This window comes from Carcharodon carcharias, chromosome 2 (assembly GCF_017639515.1).
Source record: "Carcharodon carcharias isolate sCarCar2 chromosome 2, sCarCar2.pri, whole genome shotgun sequence".
Classification (NCBI taxonomy): domain Eukaryota; kingdom Metazoa; phylum Chordata; class Chondrichthyes; order Lamniformes; family Lamnidae; genus Carcharodon; species Carcharodon carcharias.
In genome coordinates, this window is record NC_054468.1 from 117646883 (window position 1) to 117668723 (window position 21841).

The window sequence follows — 21841 nt, forward strand, 5'->3', positions numbered from 1 at the left end:
CACGCACAACTGATATGATTTGCAATTTGGATTAAAATTGGAATTAGCTGAAGATTTGTGCTTAGTGATGTCGCAAAGCAAGGATTTGATCATCGCTTTAGTTTTCCTGCTGCCCCTTCAACCCTGCCTCTCCTTCTCCTCTTCCCCCCCATATTTTTTAGTTACTGATACATGGATTAAAAATTTGATTGAAAGTTATAGGGATGGGTGTAGACATAAGATCAGTTACTACTTTGAGTAGAAGGATTTGTGTGTTGCTTACAAGGTTGCCAACCCTCCAAGTTTGGCCTGGAGTCTCCAGGAATTGAAGATCAACCTCTAGGACACTGCTGTATGCAACCCTGGAGAAAAATCATTGGGACATTAAAAAATAATTTTTTTGTCATTTTCTTTGAACGTTTCTGCTTACCACATATAAAAATACTGAAAATGGGGATAGGAAAAGCTGTTTGGCTGACAGTCAAGCATCATCTAATTAGATAATGTGTCTTTTTGCTTTCCAATTGGCGTAAGAAGACAGTGTGTCACAAGGATGGATGTGGAGACTGACTAATGGCTGGAGTGTAGGGGCAAATCATGTGCTGAAACCTCCCAGAATGCTTTTAATTACAGTTGGCAACCCTATTTTCTTAGCCTAGGGCAACATCATCCGTGCAAAGTAATTATTGGATCAAATAATGAACATGTGGGGATTCAGTTTGATTAACTTTTTGGGTTAAGTGTAAATTTGGCAGACCTTTCCTTTGGGAGATGAAATTGGAATTCATGATATGTTGTTTGCACAAGGAGTTGGTTTGATTGGTCAAATGGCTTTCCCTGGTTTCTTTCCTAAGCCACGTCCCTATCTTAATGAATGTGCACATTTCTTTTCCTTCCTGTAAAGGCACAATCTTTGGCCAATGTATTACCTGGCATGACTTTCGTCACTTGGCACCAATGACATCTTTGTGATTTTCTTTCTCTCTTCCTCCCCCACAACAAGATGATGAGTTTGACATCCATTTCCTTGATTCTTGTTGGTGTTTAAAGTTCAAAATGGATTCTGAACTTGGCTGAAAATATTTGATTGCGCATTGTCCAAACAAGAATTCTTGAAAGTTACATGGCATAAGCAGACTACAATAGTTCTTTGTGATGCTACCAACTCAGAATTGAAGACATAATATTTCCTACATGCTAGGTTTTTCCATTCAAAGGGACTTGCTATTGCCTTTTTTATTCGTTCATGGGACGTGGGCATTGCTGGCTAGGCCAGCATTTATTGCCCATCCCTAATTGCCCTTGTTCAGAGAGCATTTAATGTGCTTCTGGAGTCATATGTAGGACAGCAGATAGGTTTTTATGACAATCAGCCATGGTTTTATGGTCATCAGACTTTTAATTCCAGATTTTTATTCAATTCAAATGTCACCACCTGCCATGGTGTGGGATTCAAACCCGGGTCCCCAGAGAATTAAAAGCAAAAAACTGTGGATGCTGGAAATCCAAAACAAAAATAAAAATACCTGGAAAAACTCAGCAGGTCTGGCAGCATCTGCGGAGAGGAACACAGTTAACCTTTCGAGTTTCAATGACTCTTCAACAGAACTTAGTAAAAATAGACTCTGGGTCTTTGGAACACTAGTCTAGTGACAATACCACTAGACCACCAGATCCCCTTAATTGTCTCTTGTTGTGTGGACAAGATATAGAATAGAGGCACTGGAGGAAGTGCAAAAAATATTCACTAGACTGAAACCAGAACCAGTTATAACTTTCAGAAAGGATTGAACATGCAGAATAAAAGCAAAGAGCTTTAAAAAGTTGAGGAAGAAAAAGAAAAAAAGAAACGTTTTTAAAAGATAAGAACTTCCAGCTCTGAAGAGTCATACAGATTCAAAACATTAACTGTTTTTCTCTCCACAGATGCTGTTAGACCTGCTGAGTTTTTCCAGCATTTTCTGTTTTTGTGTGTGTTGAACATGCTGGAGTTATTTTCTCTAGAAAGATGACTGAGGAAGTGATCTGACAGAGGTCTTAAAGATTATGAAAGGGTTTGATAGGATAGACGTAGAGAAGATGGTTCCACTTGCTGAAAAGATCAGAAAAAGAGGTGATAAAGATAAGATAGTCACTAACAAATTCAGGAGAAAGATCTTTACCCACAGAGTAATGAAAATATAGAACTCACCAAAAGTTGAGGAGAAAAGTATAGATACATTTAAGAGAAAGCTAGATAATCACATGAGGGAGAATGGGATAGAAGGATATGTTGGCAGGGGTAGATGAAAAGGGGCAGGAAGAGGCTAGTGTGGAGCATAAACATTAACATGAGTGAATGGCCTGTTTGTTTGTTGTAAATACTTTGTGACTTTAAGACTTGCATGAGATAACATTTCCTGTAGCAAAATGTTGGCAACCTCAAAACAATCCCCTTCAATTCATACAAAGGGTTGTACTATTGATTCCACACTCCATTTCATCCACTTGTCCATCTGCAATCTCAGGCTAAGGCCAAAGATATGGAAGAAACCTTCAGCTCAGCTCCTCCTCAATTTCCTCCTCAATATCAACTCATTACCAAAAGTACTTTCTTTCACATCTGCAATATCAAATACTCTATCCCCATCTCTTCCCCTTCCATTGACAGATTCCAAGTCCACACATTTATGGAAGAAAGAGCTTGCAGGACAATCCCAAGTGCTTTACAGCCAGTGACGTACTTTTTGAAATGTAGTCCCTAATGTAGTGCGGGGAAATGCGGCAGCCAATTTCTGCACTCCAAGCTCCTACCAGCAGCAATGAGTTAATGACCAGAGAATCAACAGGATGATTCTCGTGCTCACCTTCAAATGCTGCAGTGCTCCTGCCCTTGCCTCCTCCTGTGATCTTCTTCAATACTGTGTCATTGCGTACACTATCCTGTCCTGCAATGCTGCTTTGCTGTCTTCATCTCCCTCTAGTCCACCATCCCTGACCACGAAGCAACCACACCCCTGCCTGACATTCTTCCTTACCCTTCCTTCTTGGTGTTCTTTCTAAAGTACTCTGTAATGTTTCTGTACTTAGCCAATAGCATAAAAATGTAAGTTGTTCTTTGGAAAACTTGAAATTTGGCTTTGATTAACTATTAGCAAATTGTGATATAGATTATGCAGCAAATATGTGAACTTTGATCTAAGTTTGTAATAGATTGATTATACCGAATTTTGATTTGAAGCAGCTGTAACTTAAATTAAAAACTATGGTTTAAACAGGCCATCAAGATTTGCTTTAATCTCCTTTAATAATATTAGATTTGCCTGTTGGCACAGGTATCTCATAAAAAATGATAGTAAGTAATTATGGGGTTTATTTAAACCTGTGTTTCTCCTGATGCTGCCTACCCCTGGAATCATTTCACTGCCTTGCAGAAGGCAGATTTACTAGGTATAGGAATTGCTCTCTTGCACACATACCATTCTGCTCACCTGTACAGATGGATCAATCACAGATCTAGTACCATTGCAGCAGGTGGGGTGGAGTGAGAGGATAGAGGATAGTTGCAGCACCTGTTGGCAGAAGAGTTGGCCCCTCACCTCCCACCCAAATCTCACTGGAACTTGGATTAAGAGCGAGCGTGGTTTCAATCTGCCGCTGCTTTCAGAGCTGGCAGCTGATAATCAACTGTCTCATCACAATGAGCTGGGTGGAAGACAGATTTCCTCAGAGCTTTTTCAGCTATGCCACCAGGTGCATATAAATGGGTTTTCTGGCAAACTTTGAAGTCAAGGCACCAGAAACTCTGAGGGATTTTAGCTACAAGGTTATTTGGGGAAGCTGGGGCTGTTCTCCTTTGATGTGAAAGAAATTAAAGGGAGATTTGATAGAGTTGTACAAGGTTATGGCAGGTTTGGATAAGGTAGGCTGATAGATGAACTGTTCCCATTAACTGATGGTAGAAGGACAGTTTTAAGGTTTTGGGCAAAAGATGTACGGGGGATGTAAAGAAGAACTTTTTTGCGCAGTAAGTTCTAATGACATGGAACCTGCTGCCTACATGGGTGGTGGAATTGGAGATGATGAATGATTTCAAAAGGAAATTGGATAGCACTTGAGAGAAATAAATTTGCAGGGTTATGAGGCTAGAGCAGAGGAATGGGACTGAGTGCTGCTCTAGAGAGAGTCAGCATGGACTTGATGGGGCGAATGGCCTCCTTCTGTGCCTCAATGCCCCTGATGAGTAATGCATGAGAAATTAATGACATTTTCATCCTGATTGAAGATTAAGAACATAGACCTTGACCATTTAATATACCAATTGCCCTCAGTCTCGCTTATACATATTACTTTTGAGAGCGAGGATAATGTATGAAGTATCAACAGTGTTGAATTTTTCCAATGAACTGCGATGATCACATGTTGAATTTTTCCAGTAGCATTCTCTTTCTAGCATCTTTGAAAGTTCATCATCAAAATTCACACTCCAAAACTGGTAACCCAAATAGAAGATTCTGAAATTACCTCAAATTCAGTATGATCTGGCTGTCCTCTTGTCTTTGTCACACTGCTGCCCCTTCGGCACATTGTGTGACAGAGAAGCAGATTCCTGTTTTGGTGAGCAAATACGCGATTGTGGTTGTGCTGTTTTGCAAATGTGGGAAACATTGTCTCTGCCTCTACCATATTCCCCTGGAATCTTTCTAGTCGCCTCACTCAGTATCCAAGGGGGCTGTTCTTGTTAAAAAGTATTTACGAATAATATTGTATTTCTTTGGAGTGGATGAAGTGGACTCTGATTCCAAATTTCTTTTGAAAGTAAAAACACATGCTCACTGTTCACTTTTTTTATTCACCTATTTCTTTTTACACTGAGCTAGGATTTGCTGAAATATAAGGGTTTGAGCAGTACAAGCTGTTATTAGTGCACAAATCATCCAACAGCTAGTAACAAGAAGGACATACCCTGTGAATCACCACAAGTTGCTCGATGCTCCACTATTAACCTTGCAAAAATAGCATCTTGCCCTCTCTGTGAGTTTCAGGAATTTGTTGCATTTGTACGTAAATTGCTCATTAAATTCACTGCAAAAAGTCGAGTCTAGTTATTAATAGCATAAAATACCCTTTTAACAATGTGGCAGTTGTTAGTAATTGTACAAATACCTCGCTAGGCTCAGGCAGTGAACAATTTAAACTGCGGAATCTCATTCCTTTAGGTAATGAATTGTTGGAGATTTTAAAAATATCACATCTTATATTTTTAATTATTTTTCTCTCTCTTTTTCTCTCTCTCTTAATCCAACCTTTCTTTCTTTCCCTCTTTTTGTTTCTTTCTGTGCTTGATATGACATTCAATTCACCCTTACAAATTCACCCAGCCTCTCGGTCCTTCCTCTGTTTATTTCTCAATTCTTTATCATTGGTTAAGAAGACATCCTGTAGGTCCTGCTGTTCCTGAAGGACCCAGATGACTTATTGCCCTCGCTTCCTACAAGTAACCTACAAGGCAAAAAAACTTTTGAGTCAAAACTGACATGAAATTTCTCAACTGGGTATGCTGTAAGCTGTCTTGCTCCCGCAAATTCTGGCCAATAGTCTTGTTCATGCTATAATATTACCTTAAAGTATAAATTAGACCACGGAGCACTTTACAGCAAGACTATTATTTTATATATGTCTGTTTATAAGGACAATCTATTTATAGACTATACACTTTCATAAAACCATTGGCATTTTATTGAGCTAAGCATGCAATAAACTAAGATATGGTCAGAGATAAGTGTACCATTCCACGTCGGTGGTAAAAGAGTAAAGATACTTACTTCTTTGATGCAGCTGTATTTGGATACATGGTTTTATTTATATAATCTAACATAGGAACCAAGATTGTGTGCACTAAGTTGCTGAGTAAAGGAAACCGTGCCCAGTGCTCGTAAACTGATTCTTGACCTTAACAAAAACAGAATTACCTGGAAAAACTCAGCAGGTCTGGCAGCATCGGCGGAGAAGAAAAGAGTTGACGTTTCGAGTCCTCATGACCCTTCAACAGAACTAGGTGAATCCAAGGACAGGGTGAAATATAGGCGCCCCCCCCCCCCAACCTTAAACCAGCTTATATTTCACCCTCTCCTTGGATTCACCTAGTTCTGTTGAAGGGTCATGAGGACTCGAAACGTCAACTCTTTTCTTCTCTGCCGATGCTGCCAGATCTGCTGAGTTTTTCCAGGTAATTCTGATTTTGTTTTGGATTTCCAGCATCCGCAGTTTTTTGTTTTTATTTTGATTCTTGACCTTGTTCAGACTTAAGTGTTGCGATGCCATTTTTGATGACCTCCTCCTTTGCTATCATATTCATCATTGTGTCTATTATGAAGTTCTACTTGTAGTTATATAGCACCTTTAAAATAGTGAAATGTCCCAAGGCCAGGTGTGTTGGGATAGAATGATAACATGTTTTTAAACTGTTAATTGCACACCAACTTCCTTCTAACGTTATAATTACAGAACAAAAAAGGTATACAAATCAGAAATAAAGGATGTTTTGGGGGAGGAAGGTATTGCGGAGGTTGTCCTTTTTAATGAAACTGTAGTTTTGATGGGAGCGCTGATGAGCAGATCTTTGTTATGTAATTGCTGTTTCATGTGGGTGGGTAGAGGAGAATACTGTTTGTAATTTTCTTCCAATTTTCATGATCTGTCTAATCTAGACTAACGATTGAAAGAAAATGCCATCCATTAAGTTTCAGCAGCTTCCGAGTGAATGCTTCATATCCTCAAAACTGGTTACACATTAATAATTTGGTTTTGTATGTATATTTTATATATAATTTAAAAACTTGCATTTATATAATGGTCCCTTCTCCTCCATTTTTGTTAAAAGGAATGATTAAAATTTTAAAAGTGAAATGTTGTATCAGTGACATCCTATGGAAATCAGTCATGCTGCACAATGTGAAGCAACTTTGCATTAATGTAAACTATATAGCATATTGGGTTGGATTTTTGCAGTTAGCAGAAAAATGATGGTGCTCTGTATTGACATTGAAGAAAGCCCACAAAGATCTAGCAATCACTATGGCATAGATTTTCCCTTTCCTGACAGCGTTTTAGTCAGGTCCCAAGTTAACAGGCATCCAGCAACAGTGATGTCATCAGTCAGGGTAAGCCAATCACATTGAAACATTCTCATAGACAGCAAATCAAGAAGGTAAAACCACTAAACCCCTTCACTTTTTAATCTTATATTTTACAGTGTGAAATAAATATGACACACACATGGGATTAAATAGAAGCTAAAATATCATCCAACTTACATTTTTATATTTTAAAAATGTGGAAATTTTTATTATAATCACAAATTTGACAAATTGGAGATATTTGATATTGAACAAATATAAATTACGCTTTTAGGACCAATGAGCCTGTTTAGTGGTATTTTTGAAGTTAGTACACTGTTTTTCAAAGTGTTCTACAGTGGGTCTAACAGCACAAGAATGGAAATTCTCATCAGTTCAGTGATTTCTAATTGACTGGGGGAACTCAACAGTGCACCGTCTAGAGAAACATAGAATCCCTGACCGCAGTTTCCAGATTTCCACATTTAATTGCACACATGGGGACTCCAGAAGTTGCTGACAGTTTCAGAGGAGCAATGACAGTGAACACTAAATGTTTTGCAATATCACTGAACTGACGTAAGATTTCCCTTTTACACTATTATTTTTGCTGCAAAAGCCTTTGAAAAGATTGAAAAGGTTTTAACTGGCACATTACGTTCATAATTACTGCTAAACAGTCTCAGCAGCCTCATAAACTAGTTTTATATTTGTGGCATGTCAGATTTCTCCATTAGGATGAAATTTGATTTTTTTTAAAGCTTGTTTATGATATTTCAATTTCTACCTTAATCCCTCGTGCCTATCACTATCATTTGTTTTGACTCTAAAATTTTAAGTAAACATGGAAATATTCAGTATTTTTTGCTTCCTGATTTGCTGCCTGTGAGGATACTTTAATGGGATTGGCTGTTTACCCTGTTTGATGACATCACTGTTAGATGACTGGAAATCCCTTGACTTGACACACAACTCAAAGTGATGTCGCTGACCAAGATATCCAGGCCACACACAATGCATCATAGAATTGTAGATTAACACTGAACAGAAAGTGACTGAAAGTGCTTGTGCAGGTTCTTTGAAAGAACTGTCCAATTAGTCCCACTCCACTGCTCTTTCTCTTCAAGTATTTACCCAATTCTTTTTGAAAATTAATATTGAATTTGCTTCGCCCACCCTTTTAAGCAGTGCATTCCAGATCCCAACAACTCACTGGTTTAAAAAAATTATCATGTTGCCTATTATGTGCTAATATCTCAATGCTATAATTAAAAGTGATATCTTTTATTCATAAGGTTAGCTCTTGAAAGTGTAAATAACTTTTGTCTAAGTATCTGAGTATGCTCAAATGTTTTTTTTTCAAAAATCCCACTCTGTAAAAGAAGTCACTTCTCTATCCTTTGAGTGAAGCCACCAAGTAGAATTTGCTGCGGTGATGTTGGTGAAGGTGTCTTTCCTTTGGGCCTGTTTGCAAACTGAGCAGCTAAGATTATGTTAATTCCATCGGTGCAGATTTTTTTGGTTTCCTGGGATTCTGGCCCATAGAAACATAGCAAATAGGAGCAGGAGTAGGTAATTTCACTCTTCGAGCCTGCTCCACCATTCAATATGATCACGGCTAAATCTGTATCTCAATGCTGTACACTTACGCTCTCCCCATACCTCTTGATGCCTTCCCTACACATTTATTTACTCCACCATTGGTGGCTGTGCTTTCAATTGCCTGCACCCAAAACTCTGGAATTCCCCCCTGAACCTTCTTGCCTGCCTCTCCACCTATCTATCCCTCTCTCTATCTATCTCTCTCTCCATCTATCTCTATCTCTCTCCCCCTCCTGCCTCCTCCTCATCCTCCTCCTTTTCCTCTTCACCCTCCTCCTCCTATTACAGGCTCCTTAAAATCTACCTGCCAAGCTTTTGGTCATCTCTCCTAATATTTCATTATGTGACTGGGTATAAAATGTTGTTTGATAATGCTCTGGTGAAGTAGCTTGGGACTTCTTACTATGTTAAAGGCACTATGTGAAGGCAAGTTGGCGTTGTTGCTTACTTTTATTACTTGTGGTAATATAAATCATTGAGGTAAACAATATGGGGTTTTAATTTCTGATTGTCTCCATTCTGTTTTGCTTTCAGTCGATGGCTGCATCCACAGAGCTGCGGGGCCTAAATTGTTGTCAGCGTGCCGCCAGCTAAATGGATGTAACACTGGAGAGGCCAAAATTACACTAGGCTATGACCTTCCTGCAAAGCGTGAGTACTTCCGTTTTATCTTGAGCAGCTGGGTGAAGTATTGGTGAGTGCGTCCACATTTCATTTACCAGTATCGCTACCAAAGGTTGTGGTGAGAAGCTGCCGTTCTCTTTGGCCTACAGATGGGGGATATTCACAATGATGTTATTGTATGTGTGTAGAGGGTTGGCTAATTATCTTGAGTGCATTGGTTACACTTCAGCACCCTCAAAGTTTCAACTTTCGGTACAAGTGGACAGCAGTGCAATTGTAGTTCTGTAGCTGAAGGAAAGGAAATATGATGATAACATTTATTTTAGCGCTGATCCCCTTCTCCTAGCAATTAATTCTGTTTTAGTTGGAAGCTGTTTAAAATGTGAGAGATTTTGTGCAACGGATCAGACTTTGGGTTTGCTCTGTTGGTGTTGAAATTAAATGCATGATCTTCCATCTTGCTTTGTGATGACCAGAGTCTGTTTCATGTACCAATGGCTTAATGCTATAATTAACAGTGATACCTGTTAGTTGTAAAGTAAGCTCTTAAAACTGAAAGTAGCTTTAGGTTAAGTATTTGACCCAGGCATATGGCAAGTATGTAATTATGTTTTAAAAAATTCTTCCAATTTTACAGTGATCCCACTCTTAGAGCTGATTACTTCTCCATCCTTCAGCCGAAACTGAAGAGTATGCTGTATGATATATTGATGAACGTGCCTTTTATATTGGATCTATTTGTAAACTCATAAGAGGGTATAACTTGAAGTCTGTTGCTGCAGATTTGCTTGGTTTCAGCCTCTCTTGGCTGAATATAAATGATGGATCGGGATGAGCAATGATTTGCTATAATTTTTGATTTGAGTAGCGTGTGACAGAGTGGTCACCTGCGCGGCCCATTTATGTGCATTCTTACAGCGCTGAAACATGTTCTTGATATGAACAAACTTGATTGAACTTCATATGAGCATGATTCCTTGAAAAAGATTTATTTGGCTTACAAGTTGAAATTATCATTCCTACCCTTGGCACATCCCTTGACTGCAATAATGTAGATGTAAGAATCAGAAAATTGGTTTTGATTCAAGTGTAAAGAGTGTATATGTAGACACATTATTATCAGGAATGGGTAGCCATCCCCAGCCCCAGAGATCTCAGCATGCCTCTAATTCTGGTTTCTTGCACATCCTCGATTTTAATTGCTTCACCACTGGTGGCCATGCCTTCATTGGCTGGGCCCTAATCTCTGGAATTCCTTCCTTAAAATACTCCACTTCACTACGTCACTTTTCTCCTTTAAGACATTCTGTAAAACCAGCCCCTTTGAACAAACTCTTGGTCATCTGCCTGAATGTCTGCTTAAGTGGCTTGGTGTTAAATTTTGAGGTGATAGTGCTTCTGCGAACTTCCTTATGATGTTTTACTATGTTATAGGTGCTATCTAAATACAAGTTGTCTTGGTTTATAAATCTAATAACAATTTACAGCCTAGTTAATTAAATGATTATCGTCCTAGTCAGAATTAGGCTGATGAAATTTAAACTCCAATCTGAAAGAAGAGAATATATTTTTTCAAAGATCAATAAAAATAAGGCAACAGGCCTTCAATGTACTCCCACCTTAACTTAGACACGAGTCCACTGGATATAAGATGGGTCAGGACCCAATTACTTGCGGTCCTGCCCTAAAGATTGGGCTTGTGCGTGGAAGGATAGACGCCAGCCCCAAACCAGGCTGTTGGTCTTGGAGGGGTAGGGCTGGGGACATCAAAATTGGGAACCTGCTGCTTTCCTGGACCTCAGAAGAATGCAGTGGATTGTTGATGGTGTATATCAGTCACCCAAAGGCCAGAGTGGCCCCACCTGGGATCTGTGAAGTAAAAACATGCAAGGTGAAGGCAAAGTTTTTTTTATTCATTCACTGGATGTAGGCTTCGCTGGCTGGACCAACATTTTATTGCACATCCCTAGTTGCCCTTGAGAAGGTGGTGGTGAGCTGTCTTCTTGAACTGCTGCTGTCCATGTGGTGTAGGTACACTCACAGTGCTATTAGGGAGAGAGTTCCAGGATTTTGACCCAGCGACAGTGAAGGAACGGTGATATATTTCCAAGTCAGGATGGTGAGTAACTTGGAGGGGAACTTGCAGGTGGTGGCTGCCCTTGTCCTTTTAGATGGTAGCGGTTGTGGGCTTGGGCAGTGCTGTCTAAGGAGCCTTGGTGAATTCCTGCAGTGCATCTTGTAAATGGTACACACTGCTGCTACTGTGCATTGGTGGTGGAGGGAGTGGATGTTTGTGGATGTGATGCCAGTCAAGTGAGCTGCTTTGTCCTGTATGGTGTCCAGCTTCTTGAATGTTGCTGGAGCTGCACTCATCCAGGCAAGTGGAGATTATTCCATCACGCACCTGACCTGTGCCTTGTAGATGGTGGACAGGCTTTGGGGAGTCAAGAGGTGAGTTACTTGTCACAGGGTTCCTAGCCTCTGACCTGCCCTTGTAGCCATAGTATTTATATGGCTAGCCTAATTCAGTTTCTGGTCAACCCCCAGGATTTTGATAGTGGGGGATTCATTGATAGTAATGCCATTGAACGTTAAGGGGCGATCATTAGATTCTCTCCCTTTTTGGAGATGGTCATTGCCTGGCACATGTGTGATATGACTGTTACTTCCCACTTGTCAGCCCAAGCATGGATATTGTCCAGATCTTGCTGCATTTGGACATGGATTGCTTTAGTTTCTGGGAAGTTGCGAACAGTGCTGAACATTGTGCAATCATCAGTGAACATCCCCACTTCTAACCTTATGACAAAAAGAAGGTGATTGATGAAGCAGCTGAAGACAGTTGGGCCACAGACACTACCCTGAAGAACTCCTGCAGTGATGCCCTGGAGCTGGGATGATTGATCTCCAAAAACCACAACCATCTTCCTTTATGCTAGGTATGATTCCAACCAGTGGAGAGCTTTCCCACTGATTCCCATTGACTCCAGTTTTGCTAGGACTCCTTGATGAGACATTCTGTCAAATGCGGCCTTGATGCCAAGGGCAGTCACTCTCATCACACCTCAGTAGTTCAGCTCTTTTGTCCTTGTTTGAACCAAGGCTGGTGAGTTGAAGGTGTACAGGAGAGACCCAGCATTGTCCTACTGAACCAAGGACCTGTGCTGGACTTCTTTGGCATCTCTAATTTAACAGCTGCCCTGGACGTAGCTGTGGCAGTGCCGACACCCATCATTGCCACATGAAACAGTGGACTCCTGACATCTGTGAACTTTGGAGCTGGATGTCCTGGGCAGTTGGTAATTTGGTATTTTACCAAGACCAAATCTTGATATTTGCAGATTCATTTGGGGACTAATCTCCATAAATTCTAGAATAGCACCACAGATTATTTTAATGTACCTTTCTATTTGTGCAGTGATGCTTATTCTGGCACATAATATTCCATATGAGTTGGATTTCTTCCCAGTGATATTTTAGCTCCTCAGTATTAGCAACAGGTTTTTTCATTTACATTTAACTAAGAGGAGAAGGCCCCAACTGTAATGTATCTCTTTCTGAGGGGATTTACCTACCTTATGCAAATAGGTGAATGTTACAGAACATGAAAGATATTGTCACTTTGAAAGTGCAGGAATAACTTTACAGACACCGTCCTGCTTGTATGGTCTTTACCTTCCGTACCTCACATGTACATTTGGTGCAATGCAAAACCAACCAAACAATTCAACCATGTTCACCTTAAGATACTGCAAATTTTCCCCTGCTTGTTAAACGCTTTTGACATGAATGTATCTTAACCTGGCCCCAACCAAAAACTAAAATGCAACGTTCTCTTAATAAAGCCTGATGTTTTTATTTGCATAAATAAATAGCTGGAAATACCTAGCAAGTCAAACAGCATCGGTAGAGGGAAGGAAATCAAATCAGCTGATGTTCGGGTCTTAAGGCTTGTCCTTACACCTGGCAGTCCTGCAGATGAATGTTAAGACCTGGAACATCTACTGACTGATATCAGAGAATTAAGGAAGCTGACAGCACAAAAGGCAGCCATTTGGCCCATCGTGCCTGTACTGGCTCTTTGAATGAGCATTCGTGCTTAGTCCCACATCCCTGTTATTTGTCTGTAACCCTGTAAGTTCATCATCCTTAAGAAGTTCTCCAAATCCTTTTTAAAATTATTTATGGAGTCAGCTTCCATCACCTTTTCAGGTCGAGTGTTCCAGACCCTGACAACTCTGCATGAAAAAATTGTTCCTCAACTCCCCTCTAGTTTTTTTTATTCAATGATTTTTAATCGATGACCTCTGGCTATTGACCCATTTACAAGAGGAAATAGGTTTTCTTGATCTAATCAACAAAACCTCTCACCGGATTGGAAACCAAAATGAGGTCACTTCTTAGCCTTTTCTATTCCAAGGAGAGCAGTATGAACTTTTCCAACCTCCCCATATAACTGACGTTCTTCATCTCTAGGAAGCCTTCTCTGTACTCTTTCTAATATCTTTACACCTTTCCTGAAGTCCGGTGCCCAGAATTGTCCACAATGCTCCAGCTGGGGAACCTATCCTGCCTTATGTTGATTATTTACAACTTTTGCTCCTGGCAGATGTCTGGAATCCTCAGTATTTTCCTTTATGCATAATTTACACATTATCAGGTATTGCAGATGATCAGCACAGCAAGGAATATAAAGAAAAAAACAACTCCAGGAGTATTCTTCAAAGTCACAGTTTCTTCACATCTCTCATAAGTCTAATCAAAAGTTTGATTTTGGTGCTTTTGTTCTTTGTCCGCTTTTACCTATTGACATTAAATTGTGGTGTCAGCTGCGGCTCAGTTGGTCACACTCTTGCCTCTGAGTCACAAGATTATGAGCTCAAGTCCCACTCCAGTAATTGTGCACATAAAAATAAAGCTGACCCTCTCAGTGCAGTACTGAGGGAGTGCTGCACCGTTGCAGGCGCATCCTTTCAGATGAAATGATAAAATGAGGTCTGTCTGCCTTCTCAGGCATACATAAAAGATTCCATGGCACTATGTCGAAGAAAAGCAAGAAAGTTATCTCCGGTGTCCTGGTCAATATCCATCCCTCAATCAATTTCGCAAAATGGATTATCTGGTCATTATCACATTGCTGTTTGTAGGAACTTGCTGTGTGCGAATTGGCTGCTTCGTTTCCTACATTAGACTAGTGAATACACTTCAAAATAACTTCATTGGCTGTGCAGCACTTTAGGACATCATGAGAGATGGTATAGAAATGCGGGTCATTTTTTCTATTAGGTCTTGCCACCACCTTTGACCACAGCTGGTTCTCCGACGTACTGCCTGTTGCTAAAGCAACCATCAGGTGCCTTGGTTACTACTTTTTAATGCCAACTGTTTCCCTTTCCTTTAACAACTTAAATTCACCCAAGATTGGATGGGATCCTATTACGTTTTTCTTAATGGATTTTTTTTTCTTTGTTTAACTTGATGCAATAAATCTTTTGTCTCCTGCTCAAATGACAGTTTATATAATCAGTTCCTTCTGTTATAATGATGTGTCGAGTTTCTGCAGCTCGATGTGTGGGGGCTGGGAAGAGTTGGACTCAGTGAACCATCCGCCCGAAACCTTATGGATATTGTTTTAGGTAGATTAATAGCGTCAGCATGTACAAATCAGGCAAAGCAATTTGGGGAATTGTGAAAAAATATACAAGCACGATGAACTGATGAGGAAGTGCAATTATATTTCACTTGCCGAATTATCTGGTTTCATTATTTAATGTCTTAATCACCATGGATGGAGGAGATTAATGAGGGCCTTTTTTGGTTTGAATAAATTGAAATGATGTTGACATGTTGTATGCAGATCAGTTAGAGTAGAGAAATTAGATCACAGCATTACAGTATCTTTACAGTGCAGAAGGAGGCCATTCGGCTCATTGAGTTTGCACTGGCTTTCTGAAAGAGCATTCCACCTTGTCCCACTCCCCTGCCCTATCCCTGTAACCTTGCACATTCTCTCTCTTCAGGCAGCAATCCAATTCCCTTTTGAATACCCCGATCGAACCTTTTTTACTTTATTTTTATTTTTCTACATTCCAACAGGGACGACACTTCAAAAAGCACTCCAGCAACTGTAAAGCGCTTTGGGATGCCTGGTGGTCATGATAGGCACTATACAAATGCAAGCCATTTTTTTCAGATATATTGTTGCTGAAAGCCAGCAAACATGGTTTCCCTCACTAGTGGTGAGGGCGATCTCTATCTTTTGAAGGAAAATAAATTAATTTGATAAGGATTGTGGTGTAAACTGCCCCTTCAACTGCTAAATACTTGAAGAGAGAGACATTGCAGGGCTCTGGGGAGAGAGCAGTGGGGAGTAGGACTAATTGGATAGCTTTTTCAAAGAGTCAGCACTGGCATGATGGCCTCCCTCGGTGTTGCAACATTCCATGGTTCTAACCACACAGCCACCACAACCCTGAACTGTGCTTCAGCTGATGATTCTGACAGGTGGCACAGTCAATCTTGAGAGGCCAGGCTTGGTTAGCATAGGGCCTCTGGATGGGAAGCAAGCACCTGGGAGAGGCAGCTCTAAAAAGTGCCACAAGATTAAAAGTTTGATATCGATCTCTGACAGGTTGCAGGGAGGTAGTGGGACCTGTGTACCAGCAACCCAGGATATTTTCATCAGTCTTGCAGGAGGACGCTTGCACTTGAATGCATGAATGTGTATGACTGTAATATATAAATAAATATAACATATTGACACAAATATATTTAAGGCTGGGATAGACAGATATTTGGTCTCTGAGGGATATGGGGAGCAGGCAGGAAAGCGGAGATGAAGTCAGGGATCAGCCATGATCATATTGAATGGCAAAGCAGGCTCAATAGGCCATACTGTCTACTATTTCTCCAATTTCTTGTGCTCATTAATTCTTCTCAGCACCACCCCCACCCCCACCTGCCCCCACCTTTCAAATTATTTCAAATTTGTCTGCTGGATTATAGCTGCACCACCGGCTGCTACTGGGCAGAGCACTCAAGGCAAATCAGAGTTCTGTGCTCATCACAGGAACTCGGTTTGTATTTTGAAAGAGATTACCTCATGATTCTGGCAGCTGTTTTGGCCATTACCTGTAGGCCCTGGGAATGATGGAGAGAATAGCAGGAACAGAGCGGCAGACTATTCCCTCATGATTTCCATGGGAGCACCTTGTTTTCACCAGGGGAGAGGCCGCAGAATCACACCCACTTTTTTTTTCCTGTCGGGCTTGCTTCAAGGCTTGAGGCATCAGCCGTGGCTCAGTGGGTAGCTGTCTCTCTCCTCTGAGTCAGAAGGTTAATGGTTAAGTCCCACGCCAGACACTTGAGCACAAAATCCAGACTAACACTCTCAGTGCAGTGCTGAGAGAGTGCTGTACTGTTGGTGGTGCCACCTTTTGGATGAGCCTTTAAACTGAGGCTCAATCTGCTGCCTCAGGCGGACGTAAGATATCCTGTGGCAGTATTTCAAAGGAGAGCAGAGGAGTTACCCTCAGTACCCTGGCCAATATTTATTCCTCAATCAACATCGCTAAAACAATCTGATCAATATCATCTTGCTGTTTGTGGGAGCTTGCTGAGTGCAAATTGGCAGCCACGCTTCCTACGTTACAATAGTAACTACACTTGAAATTACTTGATTGATTGTAAAGTGATTTAGTGCATCCTGAAGTTATGAAAAATCCTGTAGAAGTGTCCTTGTCTCTTGTTTCTGCCTGATATATAAGTATTGAAAGCCTGAAATTTTCAAATTGGCGTTTCAAACAAAGACAAGCTTCCTTATATGAGGGAAATCTGAATGGACAGATTTATTTGTTTCAGCATTTGTTTCAATGTGTTAATAAATCCTAAATACAATGTCATACATTCAAGTGCTTTCAGTAGATTGTTTACTATGGTTGAAAGGGTCAAGTGGGTTGCTTGCATCTTGGACTTTAGTTTTATTATATCTCAAAATGGACCAAGATGACTTGATGAGATGGATCACTCTTGCTATTCTGTGTGTTAAACATGACATTTCAGTGCATTCTTGGCATGGATGTTTTGTGGAGATTAGAATGTTAGTTGAATGGTATCCAAGCAATATTTCTGTCCAGAAAGGTGAAATCCTTTTTTTTTAAAAATGGCCTGATTTAAACTATGTTGTTTTTGCAGGATCAGAAATGATAGAGTGATGTGAATTAACTTGGGTAAAATTGACTTTTTCGTTGGTGTTATATGAAAGAATTTTATAGCAGAAATGTGAATTGTTTTCTGGGAACTATAAATTGAGTTCCAAGGTTGTGATCTTGTGATGGTAACAAAATAATTATTGGATTTTATTGGATTTTTTTCTCATGGCACTTCAACACAAGTTTCTGCTGTGCTTTAATTTGAGTTTTTAAACTTCAGAACTTCCTCAGTTGATGTTCCAAGTGTAGTAATTTTTTCAGAAATTGAGTTCTTGGAAAATTGGAGGCTGGGGTTAAGGGTGAGCCTGAAATTCGGCTGTGCGATAATTAGCATATAGTATTTTTCTTCAAGTCTTAATATGTTAAATGTTTGGAGAATATCCTTTGCTTCGTTAACCCTTGAGTTCTTTTCAGCGGCGTCAGCAGGATTTTATTCTGGGTGGAGTTTAACTTTATTAGTTCTGTTAATGTAAATGTGAAGGAGAATGAAAAACAGTCTTATCGAATAAAACCTCAATTGAAGCTGATGGGTCACTAATCCATCTGTAACTTTTATGACTCTTTGCTACAATGGCCTGATCTTATTGAAGCACACAAGATTGTGAGGGGCCTTGACAATACCTTGACCTTGCTGAGAGGATTTTTTTTATCCATTCACTGTATGTGGGCTTTGCCGGCTGGGCCAACATTTATGGCCCATCCCTAGGTGCCCTTGAGAAGGTGGTGGAGAGTGGCTTGCTCAGCCATTTCAGAGTTAACCACATTGCTGTGGGTCTGGAGTCACATGTAGGGCAAACCAGATAAGGATGGCAGATTTCCTTCCCTAAAGAACATTAGTGAACCAGATAAGTTTTTACAACAATTCACTTTTAATTCCAGATTTTTATTGAATTCCAATTCCACCATCTGCCCTGATGGGATTTGACCCCGGGTCCCCAGATTACCCTGGGTCTCTGGATTACTAGTTCAGCAACAATACCACTACACCATTGCCTCCCCTGTTTTCCCTTTTGGGGGAATCTAGGGGGCACAATTTCAGAATAAGGAGGCTCCCATTTAAAATGGAGATGAAGAGGAATTTAGAGTTTGAAATTCTCTCCCCCAGCGAACAGTGGAGGCTGGATCATTGAATATATTCAAGACTGAGTTAGACAGATTTTTTGATTGACTAAGGGAGTCAAGGGTTATAGGGGACAGGCTGGAAAGTGAAGTTAAGCCACATCAGATTGGCCATGATCTTGTTGACTGGTGGAGCAGGCTCGAGGAGCCGAATGGCCTACTCCTACTCCTGTTTCTTATGTTCTGACTGGTCAATTTGCAGAATGGACTAGCTCTGGAGCCAAAGCATACCCTTTCAGAAGAAGGAGTGGTCCAGTTTCAAATGAAATAAACATACATATATAGACATCTTGAAGGCATATATAGACATCTTGAGTGGGGTAGGGTTAATGGTATGGATTTAAGTGGTATGTATGCCTGGAGAGTTGGAGAAGACCAAAACAAGGCAGAGGAAGAAAATGCGCTTGAAATATTTCGGCAACTGTTAGTTTGGATTCGTGACTCTAACCTTAAAACAAAGGAAAAGGGAAAATTTGATTGCTGCTTGCTGTAATTTTGTAATATGATGCTCATCTTTCATTGTGCAAACTCACTAATATTTGGTTGGCCCTTTAGTGAAGTTGTATCTTGATGATAATTAAATGATGCTGCCGTTAGACATGGCTCAGGCAGTGGTGCTGCTGTATTGGAAGCAGTACTGCAATACTGATTTGGATGTGGCTGCTATTACATTTGGGACGGGTGCTACCTAAAGAGTTGGGAGAACTCTGCTAAGTATTTTTCTTGTAGTTTGATTTCTTAAAGCAATCAAAGCTGCCAGCAGGACTCTCTCGGGTTTTGTAGCTCCTGAGCAGATCACCAATTTCCCCAGACTCATGGCCTCCACCGTTTTACCCCATGGAACCATTCCAGGTTCATTTGGGGATGTTGCTGTCTTAGTGATATAGTAGTGGCCTCGCAGTGAGGAAGACCAAGATTCGAGGGTGGCCGGGGTGGTTGTGGTGGTGGGGTGGGGGAGGATGGTGAGTTTTGTAGATGGAATAAAAACTAATATGTCCACAAAAAATACATTAAATAATGTCTGTTAATTTTCTATATAGAATGGGGGATTCCTGAAATAAAAGATAATACAATAACCCTAGAATTTTCTTCCTTGACCCTAGAATTTTCTTCCTCTCTAACTTTCCTCATTATAGCCACCCAAAATTGGAATTACTTAAAAAGAGATATTTTAAGTAAAATAGGACTGTTTTGGCACAGTTCGTTTGTATGATTTTAAAAAAATGTTATGGAGTTGACGTGTGGACATCTTTTCTTAGTGGAAACATTTGGCTTTATTTACAAGACAGCAGTAGCAACTACATGTGTACATCAAACTCCATAACTAAAGAAGTACTCCTCTCTTGTAGAGTTTCCCCACGCTGCTAACACATTGATTTACACAGATCATGTGATCTTACAGCATGTGATTATTCTTAAAGCTACAGTTCAACATTTTCCAAAACTACAATTACTACATTCCTCCCCCTTAACTTTTGTGTACATTTTGTATTTACAAGGCCATTTATCTCATGACATTACAATATTTACAAAGATCATGAAATTACAAGTTCAGTCTTTCTGGTGGTTTCCTGATCCAAGTGGAACGTCGCAGTTCCACGACTTCAGATTCTTTTGTAGGAACCACATTCTCTGGAACCGCATTAACATCAGGTCCCTTGTTAGGCACGTGCAGTCCAGTGTCTTCCACTCTGACAGAGACATCGGACATGTCGGTCCTTGGTTGAGCAACTTCAACAGGAACCACTGGTTCAGTAATGGTTACAGGTGGAACTTCATTTTGTTGGGATATCTCCCTTCTTAAATGATCCACATGCTTACAGGTGATCTGGCCCTTCATTTCTACATGGTACAACAATGGACTGGTCGCTGCACTTACTTTATCTGGTAACCACTCCGGTCCTCCACCGAACTTCTTTACATATCTCCAACAGTAAATTATCTCTCACGGCTATGCAAATCATTAGTCATTTTTTGGTTCCTTTGACTTTTCTCCACCTCCCTCTCCAAACTGGGAAGTATTAGGCTCAATCATGTCTGAAGACGGCGCCTCATCAGTAATTCTGCAGGTGTTGCTCCTGTCATAGTGTGGGGGTGTTGTTCGTAGTGAAAGAGAAAATGAGCAAATTTGGTCTCCAGCGAATCACCTGTTAACTTTTTCATCCCCACTTTAAAAGTTTGTACTGCTCTTTCCGCCAATCTATTTGATGACGAATGGTATGGTTCAGTCTACACATGGTTGATACCGTTGAAGCTGATAAATAATTGGAACTCAGCACTCGTAAATGCAGTTCCGTTATCTGGGATGATTATCTCTGGCAATCCGTGGATGGCGAAGTTCTGGCATAGTTTTTCTATAGTAGCGCCCGATGTTGGTGACTTTACCTCATAAACATCTAACCACTTGAAATGAGCATCTATAAGTAGAAGCATGGTTCCAAGGAAAGGACCAATGTAATCAACATGCAGTCGCACCCAGGGTCTAGCAGGCCACTCCCATGGGTGTAATGGGGCTGCCACTGGCAACTTTTGCAGCTGCTGACATTGCGCATAGCGTTTTACACATTTCAGTATAGCCATCCATCCCCGGCCACCATAGATAACTGCACGCTATGGTCTTCATGTGGGAGATCATTGAATGGGTACTGTGTAGCTCTACTAAAAGTGGCTCCCTTCCCTGTGGAGGAACTACTACTCATGCGTCCCATGGTAGAATATCAACTTGACTGCTCATCTCGTGTCTTTGGTTGAAGACAGTTTCAATTCATCAGAGACTGGTTTCTGGGACCAACCATGTAACACTAGATCTCTCACTCGAGACAGGACCGGATCACAATTCATCCAGTTTCTTCTCTGTCTGGCACAGACTAGCGAGGAATCTAGAAAATTCATCACTAATATGAGTTCTTGTGGAACTGGGACATGTTCATCATTCTCTTGCAAGGGCATGCAACTTAGGGCATCGGCATTTGCTATATGAATCCCTGGTCTATGTACAAAAGTGATTTCATATGTTGCCAAAATTAGGGCCCATCTTTGTATCCTTGCAGAGGCTATGGTGGTATAGCCTTCCATTTCAATCTGACAATATCCTTTTTCAGCTGTGGTAAATGTCATGGTTACATAGCCTATTGGCCTCTCTGTGCAGTCATCCATTTTATGAGATAGTACTGCTCCCACTCCTTAGAGGGATGCATTGCAGGTTAGCAC

At 40.6% G+C, this 21841-nt stretch overlaps 1 protein-coding gene across 1 annotated transcript in view; it reads left to right on the forward strand.

Annotated features, from left to right (window-relative positions):
• macrod2 (mono-ADP ribosylhydrolase 2) overlaps positions 1 to 21841 on the forward strand; it is an 897762-nt gene that overhangs the window by 272027 nt on the left and 603894 nt on the right. Inside the window, exon 6 of the mRNA XM_041212085.1 lies at positions 9213 to 9329. Within this exon, the coding sequence (XP_041068019.1) occupies positions 9213 to 9329 (117 nt within the window). The remainder of the gene's footprint in view (positions 1 to 9212; positions 9330 to 21841) is intronic.